The sequence below is a fragment of the Apodemus sylvaticus genome, chromosome 17, assembly GCF_947179515.1.
Source record: "Apodemus sylvaticus chromosome 17, mApoSyl1.1, whole genome shotgun sequence".
Lineage (NCBI taxonomy): Eukaryota > Metazoa > Chordata > Mammalia > Rodentia > Muridae > Apodemus > Apodemus sylvaticus.
Genome location: NC_067488.1, coordinates 43,960,086 through 43,975,029, shown reverse-complemented (window position 1 = coordinate 43,975,029; position 14,944 = coordinate 43,960,086). Strand labels below are relative to the sequence as shown.

At 47.3% G+C, this 14,944-nt stretch overlaps 1 protein-coding gene and 1 pseudogene across 3 annotated transcripts; one reads left to right on the top strand and one right to left on the bottom strand.

Annotated features, from left to right (window-relative positions):
• Window positions 1–6,225: 6,225 nt before the first annotated feature.
• Window positions 6,226–8,138, bottom strand: LOC127667341 (bcl-2-associated transcription factor 1-like; annotated as a pseudogene).
• Window positions 8,139–8,805: 667 nt separating this feature from the next.
• LOC127667824 (cytochrome P450 11B1, mitochondrial-like) lies at window positions 8,806–14,276 on the top strand. Of its 3 annotated transcripts, none has more exons than XM_052161165.1 (9): window positions 8,806–9,044; window positions 9,434–9,589; window positions 10,761–10,960; window positions 11,082–11,285; window positions 11,520–11,671; window positions 13,042–13,208; window positions 13,441–13,519; window positions 13,607–13,795; window positions 14,163–14,276. In XM_052161165.1, the coding sequence occupies exons 1-9, from the start codon at window positions 8,806–8,808 to the stop codon at window positions 14,274–14,276; spliced, it is 1,500 nt and encodes a 499-aa protein (XP_052017125.1). The 3 variants fall into 3 exon arrangements, with proteins under 3 accessions (XP_052017125.1, XP_052017124.1, XP_052017126.1); XM_052161164.1 differs by having other exon boundaries at window positions 11,082–11,304; window positions 11,527–11,671; XM_052161166.1 differs by lacking the exon at window positions 13,607–13,795 and having other exon boundaries at window positions 11,082–11,304; window positions 11,527–11,671.
• The last annotated feature ends 668 nt before the right edge of the window (window positions 14,277–14,944 follow it).

Below are 14,944 nucleotides of genomic sequence, written 5' to 3'. Positions count from 1 at the left end.
CAAGACATAGACCTTCCAAAGTATCACAGCCTCCAAAGACAGTACCACCAACAGGCGACCCAGTGTTCAATCAACTCAATTAGCAAGAAAACAAATGACAGAGTTGGCAAGTGGGCAAAGGGTCTAAGCAGATAGTCTTAAGACACACAAATGAGAGAAGGGACATGAAAGATGTTCAACCCTACTCATCATCCAAACTCAACCCACTGTGAGAAACACCTGATGCTGTGAGAGTGGCAAAAGGCCAGAAGCACCGAGAAGGGAGAGAGGAGGTAAGGGGAACCTCTGTGCACAGCTAATGGGAAAGCCAGTTGGCACAGCCACGAGGAAGAGCGGGGGGGGGGGGGGGGGGGGGGGGGGCTCAGAAAGCAAGCCCAGCGAGTGCCCTCAATCATGCACAGATTTCACAGTTTACACCCAAAGGAATCACAATCTTTATGTCAAAGGGAGCTCTTTCTTAATTGTAGCATTGCTCACAGAGCCATGCACTCAAGCTAGTCAGTAGAGAAAAAGAATTCAAGCCAGACAGTAGGTGACACAAGTCTTTAGCCCAGCCCTCGGGAGGCAGAAGCCAGAGAATCTTTGTGAGTTTGAGACCAGCCTGGTCTACAAAGTAAGTTCCAGGATGACTGGAGCTGTTATACAGAGAAAACCTGTCTCAAGAAACCCACCAACCAAACTAACCAACCAAACTAACCAACCAACCAATGAATATATAAACAAACAAATAAATAAATATATAAATAAATATAAACAAACAAACAAATAAATAATGGTTCGTACATAAGGTAATACTACCTACCCTGACCAAGGAGGGAAAGGAAGCATAGCATTTGCATCATCTAGAAGGATATAGAAGGTGTTATATTAGGTAAAACAAGTGAAGCACAGGGAAACTAAACGTGAGCGTACAAGGAGCTAGTGAGTTGAAGAAAGATACATTGGAAAAAGCCAAAGGTAGACGGCTGGAGAGATGGCTCAGCAGTTAAAAAGCACTGCCTGGAACTAAACCACCAACCAAAGAGTACACATGGAGGGACTCATGGCTCCAGCTACATATGTAGCAGAAGATGGCCATTTTAGACATCAATGAGAGGAGAGGCCATTGGTCCTATGGAAGCTCGATGCTCCAGAATAGGGGAATACAAGTCAGGAAATTGGGAAGAGGGTGAGTAGGGGGACAGGGGATGGAATAGGGGGTTTTCAAAGGGATAATGAGAAAAGCGGATACCATTAAATGTAAATAAAGCAAATATCTAATTAAAAAAAAAAAGCTCTGACTGCTCTTTCAGACGTCCTGAGTTCAATTCCCAGCAACCACATGGTCTCTCATATCCATCTGTAATGGGATCTAATACCCACTTCTGGTGTGTCTGAAGACAGCTACAGTGTACTCATGTACATAAAATAAATAATTTTTAAAAATTACTTTTACTTTTTTTTTATAGCCCAATTGTTACTCCCTCCCTGTCCACCCTCCCACAGTTCCACATCCCATTCCTCCTCCCCACTGTCTCCAAGAGGATGACAAACCCACTCCCCCAAACCCACTGACAGGCATCCCATTCCCTGGGGCCTCAAGTCTCTCAAAGGTTAGACTCATCTTTTCTTACTGAGGCCAGAACAGGCAATCCTCGATTGTATATGTGTCAGGAACCTTGGACCATGCTGCCTGGCTGGTGGCTTAGTGTCTGAGAGATCTCAGAGATCCAGATTAGTTGAGACTGCTGGTCTTCCTATGGGGTTGTCCTCCTACTCGGCCTCTTCCAGCCTTTCATTAATTCAACCCCAGGGGTCCCTGGCTTCTGTCCATTGGTTGGGTATAAGTATCTGCAACTGTCTCAGTCAGCTGCTTGTTGGGCCTCTCAGGGGACAACCATGCTAGGCTTCTCTGTGTGTAAGCACACCACAGCATCAGTGTCAGGCCTTGGAGCCTCCCCTTGAGATGGATCACAAGTTAGGCTGGCCACTGTGCCTCCTTTTCCTCAGTCTCTTCTCTGTTTTTGTCCCTTCGGTTCTTTTAGACAGGAACAATTCTGGGTCAGAGTTTTTGACTATGGGATGACAACCACAGCTTCACTTGATGTCCTGTCTTTCTACTGGAGGTAGACTGCAAGTTCCTCTTCCCACTGTTGAGCATTTCATCTAAGATCCCTCCCTTTGAGTCCCGAGAGTCTCTCGCTTCCCAGATCTCTGGTACATTCTTGAGGGTCCCCCTACCTCCTACCCCAGAGGTTCCATTCTTTCTGCTGGTCCTCAGAGCTTCTCTCTTATTCCCACCCCACCCCAATACCTGATCACGTTCCCCCTTTTGTCTCCCCTTCCCCTCTCACACCCAGTTCCTTCCCCTCTGTCTTCTGAAAAATAAGTAAATAATTCTTTTAAAAAAAAAAGCCAAAGGTAGAAAAACAGTAATAACCATTGGTTCAGGCCTTGGGACAAGGCTACTGTTGGCCAAAGGCACACAATGTTCTTCAGCAGAAAGGATAGATTCTACAGACTCACAGAATGTTAACTTGTGCTGTGTTGTATGTTGACAAATTGTCAAAAGAGCAGACTAACTTCCCACCACAAAAACAGTTGCATGTGAACTAAGTATGTGTATTAGCTACTTCTCATGTTACACTTTATCAGAAGATCTGACAAAAGCAACTCTAAGGAGGGAAAATTTTTTCTGTTCATGGCTTGAAAACTATTCTACCTTCATTTCTGTTGATATGATAAGACATTTTGACAAAAAACCAAAAACCAAAACCAAACAAACAAAAACCAAAAAACCAAACTTAGGAGACTTAGGATTTATTTTAGCTTAGAATTTCCGGTTGCAGTCCATCATTGTGGGGAAGTCAAGGCGGGGAACATCAAGCAGCTGGTGCATCCCAAGGTAAAAGAGAAACAGATGCTTACACATATTCACTTGCCTGCTTTGCCTGCACTCATCTTGATTTCTCCACTTTTGTACAGTGCAGGACTCTGCCTAGGTAATGCTTCTGCCCTCAGTGGATGGGGTTCTTTCCACATCAATGAATTTAATGAAGACATTCATCCATAGACGTGCCCACAAACCAACTGAATGCAGACAATCCCTCACTGAGATCACCTTTACAGGTGACTCTAGACTGTGTAAAGTTGACAAAGCCAACTCTCACAAGGGATACAGTTCATTGTGGTAGGGAAAGTGCAGGAGCAGGTGACTCCACGATAGCCGGAGCTTGAAGCTTGGACTCCTCACTTTCTTACATCTTGGTGGAACAGGAAACAGAAAACCTGCATAAAACACAGATGGGCCAGGCTATAAATCTTGAGGCCTTTCCTCCAGATGTCCTCTTTCTCCGGCTAGGCCTTACCTCCCCAGCATTCTACGACCTCCAAATCCGGAGCCATGAGCTGAAAACCAAGTGTTCAAATACATGAGCCTGTGGAGACATTTCACAGTCAAATTCAAAGGGTTTCCAGTTCACTTTAAATATCCCTGTGACTTAGCAGTTGCAATACTGCTCAAAAGCTCAACGTCTCTTCTGGGACCTAAGGCCATCTCTTAACTGTGATCTCTTATAAAAATAAAGCACCAAGTGATACACTTGTTACATGCAAAGGCTCAGAATACTGTTCCTGTTCTAAAAGGGAGAAATTGGGGCTGCCCTTGTTTCATTTCTGTTGCTGTGATAAAATAGCCTGACAAAAAGCAACTTGAGAGGGAAAGTGTTTGTTTGCCTTACAATTCCAAGTTACAGCCTATCATTGAGGGAATGGACTTTGCCGATTATTCACTTGCTTTCTCTCAGCCTGATCTCTTCACAGCTTTGGCTCCCTGTCTAGGGAATAGTACTGCCCACCGAGGGCTAGGTCTTGCCATATCAATGAATGTAATTAAGGTATATTCATCCAAAGTCATGCCCACAGGTCAACCACATGTAGACAATCCCTCATTAAGACCATCCTAAGTGGTGTTAGGTAGTGTCAAGTTGACAATTAAAGCTAACCACCACATGGACACAGTTAATGAAGATCAATCCAAAGCAAGACTGGTATTCAGCAGGATGAACATCAACTGCTTAAGTTCCATGTTTGGTTAGCATCTTTAGCTCGAGATGGCATCATCTGGGCTCAGAGGGCCTGGCAAGCCATACCTCTCTAGGTTTATTGATTGTAGCATGTTAACTCTACTGACCAGGCTCTCTCTACTCAGTACCTATAGCTTTCCTTGGTAGACTTCAACATTTCTGGTATCTGCTATATTCTGAGGTCGCCACTGTAACTTAGGATTCCTCCTGACTTCTTCCTGCACAGCCCACTCAAGAGTTTCACATTGCGTGGACTCAGCTAATCTTGTCTTCCCTGGATGCAACATTGACTCCATTTGTGCCCCTTTCTTGCACCAAAATGCAAATTTTTATATTTTTTCTGCTTCTCCCACTATAACTCTAAGAACAGTGAGCAACCCACCCAGCCTGGATGGTGTGCTGTCTTTAAATAGCTTCACTGGACAACTTAGTCTATTACTCTTGATTTGGTCACATTCAAATTTCCAAGCCATGAGTAGAAACATCCAGATGCTTCCTCGATTACAATGCAATAGTCTTGGACTCCATTCACAGCAAAGACCTTGCTCTCTTCCAGAGCCTCACTAGCCTGGACTTCATTGCCCTTGTACTACAGACCATGAGACAAGTTTTAAGATTCTGCAGGAGTGTCAGGTTAGAGAAAATGCAAAAGTAACAGGCATGAAATAGTGCTTCCTATAGTCCCTAAACTAACACCTATTCCTACTATCTTTCTCTCCAAAAGGCTGGTATGCCAAAGAGTTACAGTTATCCCATACTGAGCTAGGATAGCCTGAAAACCAAAGTCTCTGACTTTCTGGGGCTCAAGATTCCCCTCCCTCCCCCTTTTGGACATGGGTTCAGTTATGTTGCAGACTGTCTGCAACTCTTCAATCCTAAGATGAACTGGGAGCAACTAGACAAGCAGGCACCAGGTGCTAGCTAGGGAAGTCAGGAAGCTAGTACCTCCCACTCATTTGTGATTCTCTGATGGGCTCTAAATGTACCTCACCTGGAAAGCGGGCCATACATATTCATTTCTTGTATTAGTAGAGAGAACCCAGTGGCTATGATTGGGTCTTTATATGGGAAGATGAGGGAAGGGATAGAGAGTCAGGTCAGAAGATAAGAGCCGACATCGCTGGGACTGAAGGGGAGAGTGAGGTTTCCCTTCACAAGTCTGGAGAAGGGCTCCATCCGAAGCTTAAAGAATACAAGAGGCAGCTGTGACCTACAGGAGGTAGCACTGAAGTGGGAATCTGAAAGAGAACCTTCAGAGACACCCCCTGAGCAAAGTAAATACCTGACTTCTAAAGCTTTTCAGAGTAGAATGGGAAATAGCACTTATGAACTCTGTGGAGGACTCAGATAGTGGATAAGACCACAGATTTATCTTGCAGCTCTGAGGGAGGGAGAGGGGCAGGGCTTGTGTGCCTCCCATGTTTTACTGGATCTATGTGCTCTTTCACAGCAGGGGCCTTCTTTCTCCTTTCCAGGGTGAGAGCAGTCAGATGCACACATTGTACTTTATTGTGGAGCCTAGAATGAGTCACCCTGACTTAGAAATCACTAGCCAGAGAAGGGCTCTGGGCAGCAGGTTACTAATGGTCTTGATTTGCAGTTAAGTGCTCGCTCTTAAAATTTCTCAGGAACCTGTTTGCAGCAGACCATAGCTTGATTTCTGAGAGCAGGGCAGCTCCACTATCTGTGATCTAATAGAGCTTGGTAGCAAGCAGCCAGGTCCACATGTGAGTTCCAGGACAGCCAGGGTTACACAAGACCTTGTCTAGAAACAACAACAACAACAACAACAATCTCTTCTGTATCAGAAACATAGAAATATGCATGTGGGGCTGGAGAGATGGTTCAGCAGTTAAGAGCAGCGGCTGACTGCTCTTCCAAAGGTCCTGATTTCAAATCCCAGCAACCACATGATGGCTCATAACCATCCATAATGAGGTCTGATGCTCTCTCTAGGGTTTCTGTAGACAGCTACAGTGTACTTACATATAATAAATAAATAAATAAATAAATAAATAAATAAATATTTTTTTAAAAAAAAGAAATGTGAATGTAAATATGCATGTATACACACATACACATAGATGTGTGGGGTAGAGGTTTGACTGTGTATGCACGTGTGTGTTGTATGTCTCTCTATCTGTGTGTGTGTGTGTATGTGTTCTTCAGTAGCTTTCTGGCATGGAGTGAACCGCTCGTTTAGGGTCACTGCCGGTGATTTGAAATACTGCTCTTTCCATGATGAACCAAGGATACAATGTGTTGTATAAATGATTCTGAAGTACTTTTGCTGGCCTGAGGCAACTTAATGTGGTCAAAGATGGGGCAGAATTCTTGCTCTTTCTTGACAGAATGGACAAGCATGCTAGCAAGTAGCCTGTCTTTAGTCAAGAAGGCAGGTGTGTTGGAATCGTCAAGAGGAACCGGTGCCATTTTGAGTTTGATTTCAGGATGGTGAGAATCACTGGCTATCATTTTGATCCTCAGCGGGCTCGCCTCTCTGAAGATGGAATTTTCTCATGCATTCAGACTCGTTTGGACAGGGGAGCTATAATCAAAGAGCTCTTTGAGCTTTTCAGACTTTACCTGCTCCGGTGACTGCCCTTCTTTCTTCACTGTTATTCTGTCAGCGCCTTTGTCTTCTTGTGCTTGTCTTTCCCAGTACTAGACCTTCCCACTGTGTATGCAGTCTCTTTTAGTTTATAATATTTTTCTTCTCTAAATCCATCACTTTCTCTATTGCCAAACTTGGGACTTGTGCTTGGGTCCTTCCTCCTCAGTACTCGGTGAGGTAAAGTAGGAAAGCTCTTCCCCTGACTGCCAGAACTGACTTCCTAAACTGTCTGTAGTCCTCCGTCTCCTCTGTGTCATCCCCTTCAGAATCATGGAATTTTTGTTTCGCAGATTCTTTATCACTAAAGTAATCTAGAATTTCCTGATCGTACCAATCTTTATCAGCCCTGCCTTTCTCTGACCCTTTCTCCTTCGGAGCCTCTTTTTCCCTGATATTACCCCTATCAAGCAGGAATACTCTAGACTCATCTGTGAACCTTTTTAAAAACTTTCCCATCTTTGTTGTTTATTGATCTCCTTCTGGATAAAAAGAGGACCGACCCCTTCCCCCACCCCAAGATTTCTCTCTTGGAGCATTCTGGGCTGCGATTATCTTTGTAGGGCTTCTTTGTGATGGGATGGGTTGAATCAGACTATTCTGAGAAGGGCTATATCGACTAGACCATTTCCAGCAGAACCAGATTCAGACCTCTCAGGACTGTGCTGAATGGAATGTGAATGCTGAGAAGGGTTATTGTTTTGGCAGAGTGGACTGTACTAAGCATGGGGCAACTGAGCATGGTGAACTCTAACTGGGTGGTGTAGCAAGAGGTGAAGGACTATGAGGTAACCTTGGGCTATTATTATAAGCTGAAAGGCTGGGCCAAATATCACCAGATGTAGTAGATTTATTAAACTCATCAATAGATTCAGATGGATCATTTTCAAAATTATCCTTTGGTTCCTCCTGTGATTTGATTTTCAAAGGACTCTCTTCTTGGGGTTTCCCCTTCGGGTTTTTTGGTTTGTTTTTTCCTGAGACCCTCATCATTTAGAGACAGGAGATTTAGCTATATGGGGATGAAGAACGAGATGATGATGACCGTGGAGACCGAGAGGATCTGTATGACTGGCAAGATCTGCTTTGGGATCGTTGAGAAGACACTGATCTTCTTTATGGACTCCTGGACCATGACTGACCACGTCTAGGACTCCTAGAGTGCCTTCTATTCCAGACGGGTCTATAGCAACTTTGATGGTATCTACCTCCTCCTCCTTGATAATACCCTCTACCCCTTCCTCTGTACCCATAAGGTCGTCTCATTCCTCTATTATTCCTGTAATCTCGATGATAATCTCTAGAATAAATATGATCTCTACTATGAGACCTTGAATATGTTCTGGAACGAGACCTAGAACTGTATCTCATTTAATGGAATGTGATCTTGATCTTGATCTAGAACTAGACTGTGATCTAGACTTGCATCTTGAAGAATGGGATCTAGAATTGGAGTGGCCCATTTCCTTTCCCCTCCTTGAGCTTTATGCAGGATCCAGAAGTCAGTGATGTCTTTAAGATACTGCCAAAATTCTTCTTGTAGAGAATGTTATGGGAAATTAAACTCTAGTTCAAATTCTTGACATGCATGATTTTCGGGATTTACCTCCGTCGTAACTACACAGCTGCCATTTCCTGACTCCAGAAGGAGAGGAAGACCATAGAGGTGGCCTCCTTGTTATTTCACAATTTGAAGAGAAATGGGAAATTTTCAAAGCCAACACTTAACTGTAAATCAGAAGTTGGTAAACCTTGATCCCCTTTATCTGGCTAGTGATTTGTAAGTCAGGATGAATCATTCAAGGCTCCATAATAAGGTAAAATATGTGCATCTGACTGCTCTCACCCTGTGGAAGAGAAAGAAGGCTCCAACCACCCGTGGACATTTTTTGAGTGTTCAAATAGAGTCTGCACCTGATCTCAGCTTCCACCCACCAGCAGGCATTGCAGCGGCAGGACCAGGGAGAAGGCCACCTCCTTCCTCTACCTCCAGTAGAGCCATCAGGTCAGAATACATTTCTAGGGCAAGTCCAGGGACATATCCTGTGGTGACATTATCAGTCAGCAATTCATGTCCTCAAGGCAAGATAAAAGGCCACAGACTAAACACAGGAAGAGAGGAGGGCGGCAATGGTTCTCAGGGTGACAGCAGATGTGTGGCTGGTGAGACCCTGGTGGTACCTGCACAGGAAAAGGGCGCTGGGCACCACGGCAACGCTGGCCCCCAAGACTGTGCAGCCCTTTGAAGCCATACCACAGTACTCCAGGAACAACTGGCTGAAGATGATACAGATCCTGAGGGAGCAGGGCCAAAAGAACCTACACCTGGAGATGCACCAGGCCTTCCAGGAACTGGGGCCCATTTTCAGGTAAGGGGCTTCCTTACCCATAGCCAAGCACAGATAGAGCTTCCTGCCCTGGGGTTGCCCAGGCTCTGCAGGGTATGAGGTACTGCATTCTCCAGTAGGCACCAGACATTCCATCTTTAGGAAGACAGGGAGGGAGCACAGGAGGTCATGGGCCTGACTCATGGGTTCTCTACATGGACAGAGAAAGGCACTGCTCGCTGCTGAGAGGACAGGGTGCAGGGATGCTCCAGTGGAGGGGAGTCAGGCAGACACTGGGAGAGAGCCCTCCTGTGTGGGAAGCAAGGCCAGGAGAGGATGAGATGAGAGAGCACGCTGACAGGACTGGCTCTGCAGGGAGCTCATGTGGGGGACATTCCACTTCCAGCAGGGCTCTGTGCTTCACCCCACAGGCACAGTGTAGGAAGAACACAGATCGTGTCTGTGATGTTGCCAGAGGATGCTGAGAAGTTGCTCCAGGTAGAGAGTACATACCCTCACCGCAAGCTCTTGGAACCGTGGGTGGCCCACAGAGAACTCCGTGGCCTGAGACGTGGTGTGTTCTTGCTGTGAGTAGACATTGGGAATGAGGAGGGAGGTGAGATTGGAATCCTGAACCCAGGATGCAGAACTAGCTGGGGTAGATGTGAAGGACCAGTGCCTGCCAAGCATTCATTAGTGCCATGTCATGGACGTTTTTGGGGGTCTGGTGAGGAAGGAGATGGCCAAACAGCACTTGCTCTGAACATGTCTTTCACAGTCTTCTTCCCACAGGTTAAGAGCGCTGCCCCAGGAAAGTGGGGGTAGGAGACCTCTTGGCTCAACGCCACAGCCAGCTCCTTCCATAGCCAGATGTCTAGCGATGCTGTTTCATTTCTCTAGGGGATGCTTTGCTCCCAGAGATTTGGCATAGACCATGCTGGGGAAGAAGGGGTGGAGAGCGGAAGTTAGCAGCTCTTGTGGGCTCACAATAAAACATTGACTCAGCTGGTGAGAGGGCGCCTCCTAGTGGCTTAGGCTATATGAGCTGCAAAGGGGTTATTATTGCTGGAAATGAAAGAGTGTGTTGTCTGCATCTGTGACTCTGCGTGTGTTTACTTTTTTGCGCATGGCTGTTGTGTTAGCTTTGTGCAGACAGGGATTTGTTTACATATGTTTTCGAGGTCCTGTGTGGGTACATGCGCAAATGTAAGTGTGATCACTGCCAATCACAGGCTTTAGCACACAAAAGGACATGCTTCCTGCTTGTGTGGGCTCAGTGTGCAAACTCCTCCCTGTCATTTACTGGAGAATCTCCATGGGAGCCCTGCATCCTGGTCTTCAGTTTGTGAATGCTGTGAGTGGTCCTCTGCTGAGGATCCTGCCTTAGGGAAGAGGTGATCCCTTAGCTGAGGCAGGCAGATGCTGATGTCTCAGAGGCCACACACTCTACAGGATGGCAGGGCAAGTGAGCTCAGCTAGGGCTTCTTTTCTGTGGGGTGGTGGTATAGGTCAGGTAGGCAGAGCTTGGCAGTAGAGCCATCTTTCATCTTGAGTAAGGATGTGCCAAATCCACCTTAGACCTCTGTCCAATATATGTAGGCTGCTTTGGAAGAAAGGAGTGGGGTCAGGACTTGCAAAGTCTGCCTCTGAGCTCAATGTCTTTGTTTCTCAGTTTCTTTGAGAGTCAGGAAGATGGACATAGGCCTGGGGCCAGGTGTTCCCTTAGAGGTGTCTGTATCTCTGCTCTGTGTCCTGCAGAAATGGGCCAGAATGGCACTTCAACCGACTGCAGCTGAACTCAAATGTGCTGTCACCAAAAGCCGTTCAAAATTTTGTCCCCTTGGTGGATGTGGTAGCAAGGGACTTTGTGGAGATCGTGAAGAAGAAAATGCTGGAGAGTGCCCACGGAAGCTTGTCTATGGACGCTCAGTCCAATGTGTTCAACTACACCACAGAAGGTGTGTGTGGCTTGGGGGAAGGATCCAGCTTGAGGGAGGCAGGGATGACAGAGGCCAGGAAGGAGGAAACAACATTGAGAGCAGTGACTGCCTTGCTTCAGTGATAATATTCTCTCTACAGCCAGCCACTTTGTTCTTTTGGGGGAGCGGCTGGGCCTCCTTGGCCATGATCTGATCCCAGACAACCTGAAGTTCCTCCGTGCCCTGCATTCCATGTTCAAAACCACCACACAACTCATGTTCTTGCCCAGGAGTCTGACTCGATGGACGAGCACCCGGGTGTGGAAAGAAAACTTTGAGTCCTGGGATTTCATCTCTGAGTACGGTGAGGACCACTGCCTTGGGTAGCACCATGGGCAGGGGACGATGGTCACATGATTCATTACCTTCATTTATTTCAAAGAGCTGTGGCTGCTGAAGGCCCTTCCTGTGCTTCCATAGTGACTTTAGGATTATATAACTCAGGGATGGTGGTCAGCAGCAGGAAGACATGACAGCTGGGGGATGAAGCAGAAAGGGAACCCAGGATCACGACTCCACACTTTCTCTTCTTCTACAGTCATGAGATGTATCAAGAATATGTATCGAGAGCTGGCAGAGGGTCGCCCACATTCCTGGAGTGTCATAGCAGAGCTGGTAGCAGAGGGTACCCTGTCAATGGATGCCATCCAGGCCAACTCAATGGAACTTATTGCTGGAAGTACTGACACGGTCAGGATCCCACACTGACACCCCGGAGTCTGTCCCCCAAAGCACAGTCACTCACTGTTCCTCCCTCACCTGGGCCTTCTGATCATGCTCCTCCATCATGCTCCTTTGCTGTGAAACTAGGAAGCGTCTGAGCAATGGGAAAGGGATAACCTGGCTAGCCAGTGTGTAGGCAAGGCCTGACCATCTAGGTTCTGGGTACAAGTCAGGTTAGAGAAAACTCAACAGGCAGAAGCCTACCCCTCATTTCCTCCAATGCATGGGCATACTGTGGGCTTAGAAGGACAGTGGGTGGCCCAGAGTCCTCTCTATTGGACTGTAGAGCAGTCCTCCAGGTCGGCGTGAACTTGAGGCAGACACAAGGAAAGACAAAGCCAAGGGAGTGATAAGCACCCGGGTTACCCACTGGGGCAGAAGGGAGAAGATGGCAGTGTAATGCAGTAGGGACTGGAGGCCCAGGTACAAGTTTCCTGCCTGTCAAAGGACCCTTCTCCCAGGGTCTACCTTGGGCTAGGCTTCTTGATTAAGAACAGAAGCTTCAAGTTCTAAAGAAGAAAGAGTAAGAACAGAAGCCACGTTGTTTCCACCATGGAGGAGTACTTAAGGTAAAGACCAGTATAAGCCTGTGGGAGTGACAAGCCAGAGGCATGGGAACAGTGCAAAGATCAGAGAGTCCATGAAAGGGAGACTGACAAGCCAGAACTGTATGCATGCACTCCAAGGCTGTGTAAGGCAGCAAGATACCTGAATCTGAAGGGCCAGATGAGGCCACCAAGAATCTGGGGCCCATTAGAAAGGGCCGTGTACCATGTCTTATGCCAATCAGGTTGATATGTCCAATGCTCAGCATGGAAACAGACCAGTGATGAGAGAGAGAGAGAGAGAGAGAGAGAGAGAGAGAGAGAGAGAGAGAGAGAGAGAGAGAGAGAGAGCTAAGAGATTGCTCTTGTGGGCAGTGCCATTAAAAGAGGTATTTTAGATCTAGAGGCTCAGAACTTACACAGGTACGGAGGGATCAGTGTGAAGAGTTGTGACCAATTAGAGGTTTGGACAATAAGGCCAATTCTGAGGGGCTTTGGAAGGAATTGGGGAAAGTAGAACTGAGTGTGACAAGGATGGAGTCCATTGCAGTGGGCACCAGATCAGGTCTAGAGCACCAAACTCTGAAGTTGCTGAGGTGTTGGCTAGGAATATCACGTCAGGGATTGTCCCCCCCTCAGGATGTAGGGTAAAGAGTTCAGGTGTACATTAGAGGGGTCAGAGCCTCCAGGGTCCCACCTTGATATGACCATGCACTTCCCCTAGGGAAGGGCATCTTTGTAGTAATGATGCCCTTTGGGGGGGTGTCTGAGATTGCTCTCTGGCTCCCACAGACAGCAATCCCCTTGGTAATGACCCTTTTTGAGCTGGCTCGGAATCCAGATGTTCAGCAGGCCCTGAGGCAGGAGAGCCTGGCAGCTGCAGCCAGCATCGCTGCGAATCCCCAGAAGGCCATGTCAGACCTGCCCTTGCTGAAGGCTGCCCTTAAGGAGACCTTGAGGTAGGTGCTGACTGCCCTTCCTTCTCTGCTGTTCAGTAGTCTTTCTCTTCTGGTCCACGTTCTCTGTTCTTTGTCCTATGGCTGGGTGCTATTGGTCCTCTGGAGGTTGGCTGAGCTCAGCAGAGTCAGACACCACACCCCTGGAGGATCTGAGGGAGAAAGGTGCAGATGCAGACAGGACAGGAGAAGCCCTTCATTTCTGAGTACCCTGCTGTTGCTGCTTCATCCCCAGGCTCTATCCTGCTGGTGCTTTTCTGGAGAGAATTCTAAGCTCAGACTTGGTGCTTCAGAACTATCACATCCCTGCTGGGGTAAGTGATCTTCATACACCTACCAATTTCCCTGCCCTGCATTACCTCAAAGAGGCAGCTGACCTTACCCTTGACATCTGCCCACAGACAGTCCTCACTATGAATCTGTACTCCATGGGCCGAAACCCTGCTGTGTTCCCAAGACCTGAACGCTATATGCCTCAGCGTTGGCTGGAGAGGAAAAAGACTTTCCAGCACCTGGCCTTTGGCTTTGGGGTGCGCCAGTGCCTGGGGAGGCGCCTCGCAGAAGTGGAGATGCTGCTCCTGCTTCACCATGTGAGCAGTTTTGGGTGGGGATTTGGCGATGAGGCAGGAGCTGGATCGTGACTAAGAACAGGTCTTCAGAGTTTGCGAGCCTGGGGTGTCTGCTCACCAGCACAGGCTGCCCAGTACTGGGCGGGGGGGGGGGGGGGGCTTAAGAATAAGGACAAATAGGATGGAGCCGCAAAGTAGGGTGCCCAAGCTAAGCCCACATAGATCCTTAGTGGTAACTTGGTAGGTGCATATGATCTCTAGAGGAGGGCACCCCAAAAGGTGGTTTTCTTTGCAGCATGGTGACAGTACTAGGTAGCTCAGCAGAAAATGGGCCAGTGCTCTGCTCTGCCAAGGACACCAGATGCAGCCCCAGCCCCTTGTGTTCCAGATGCTGAAATCTGTCCATGTGGAGACACAAGAGAAAGAGGATGTGCCGATGTCCTACCACTTCGTTTTGATGCCCAGCTCCAGCCCTCTCCTCACTTTCAGGCCTGTCAGCTAGTCACCCAGCCTTTTTCTTTTGGTGTCCGAAGATGTCAGTAGCTTCTTCCTGTTCTGAGGACACGCTACCCCTCTTTTCTTTCTTAGAGAAGAAAACATAGATAGTCCATGTTTAGCCTCTTGTCTAAGATCTGACAGGTTGTGATTCAAGGCCAGGGAATGGCCCTAGAGGATTTCTGTACCCTAACTGTCTCCTCCCAGCCTCTCTCCTCCCCTCCCCCCTATGGTCATTAAACTGAGCACATATGCTGGCTTCCTGAAATTTCTGTGTTTGAATTGTATGAGTGTTGTACAAGAGGAACACACCATCAGAAAGGACATCTCATGTCATCATGAAAGCCCATGACCACTCATGGAACAGTTGTCATGTGTGAGGGAAGACAGAACCAGTCATGAAACTAATGTGTATGTTGCACACCCCAAATGCCATGTGCTCAGACCTCACAGGCACAGTGAGCGCTGCTCAGTGAGCATTCTCCAGAACAGACTCTGTGCCGATCCAGGAGATGCTGGGAAGAGTCAAGGGCCTCAGGTGTGGCAGAACAAGCTACAAACTTGTGGTGGAAACATATGCGTCAGAAATTGGTTAGTGAGTTTCACAATAGTTTCTGTCCACATATTATCTGGTCAACAGATGAACACATATCACAAGTCAGATTCACCTGGGGG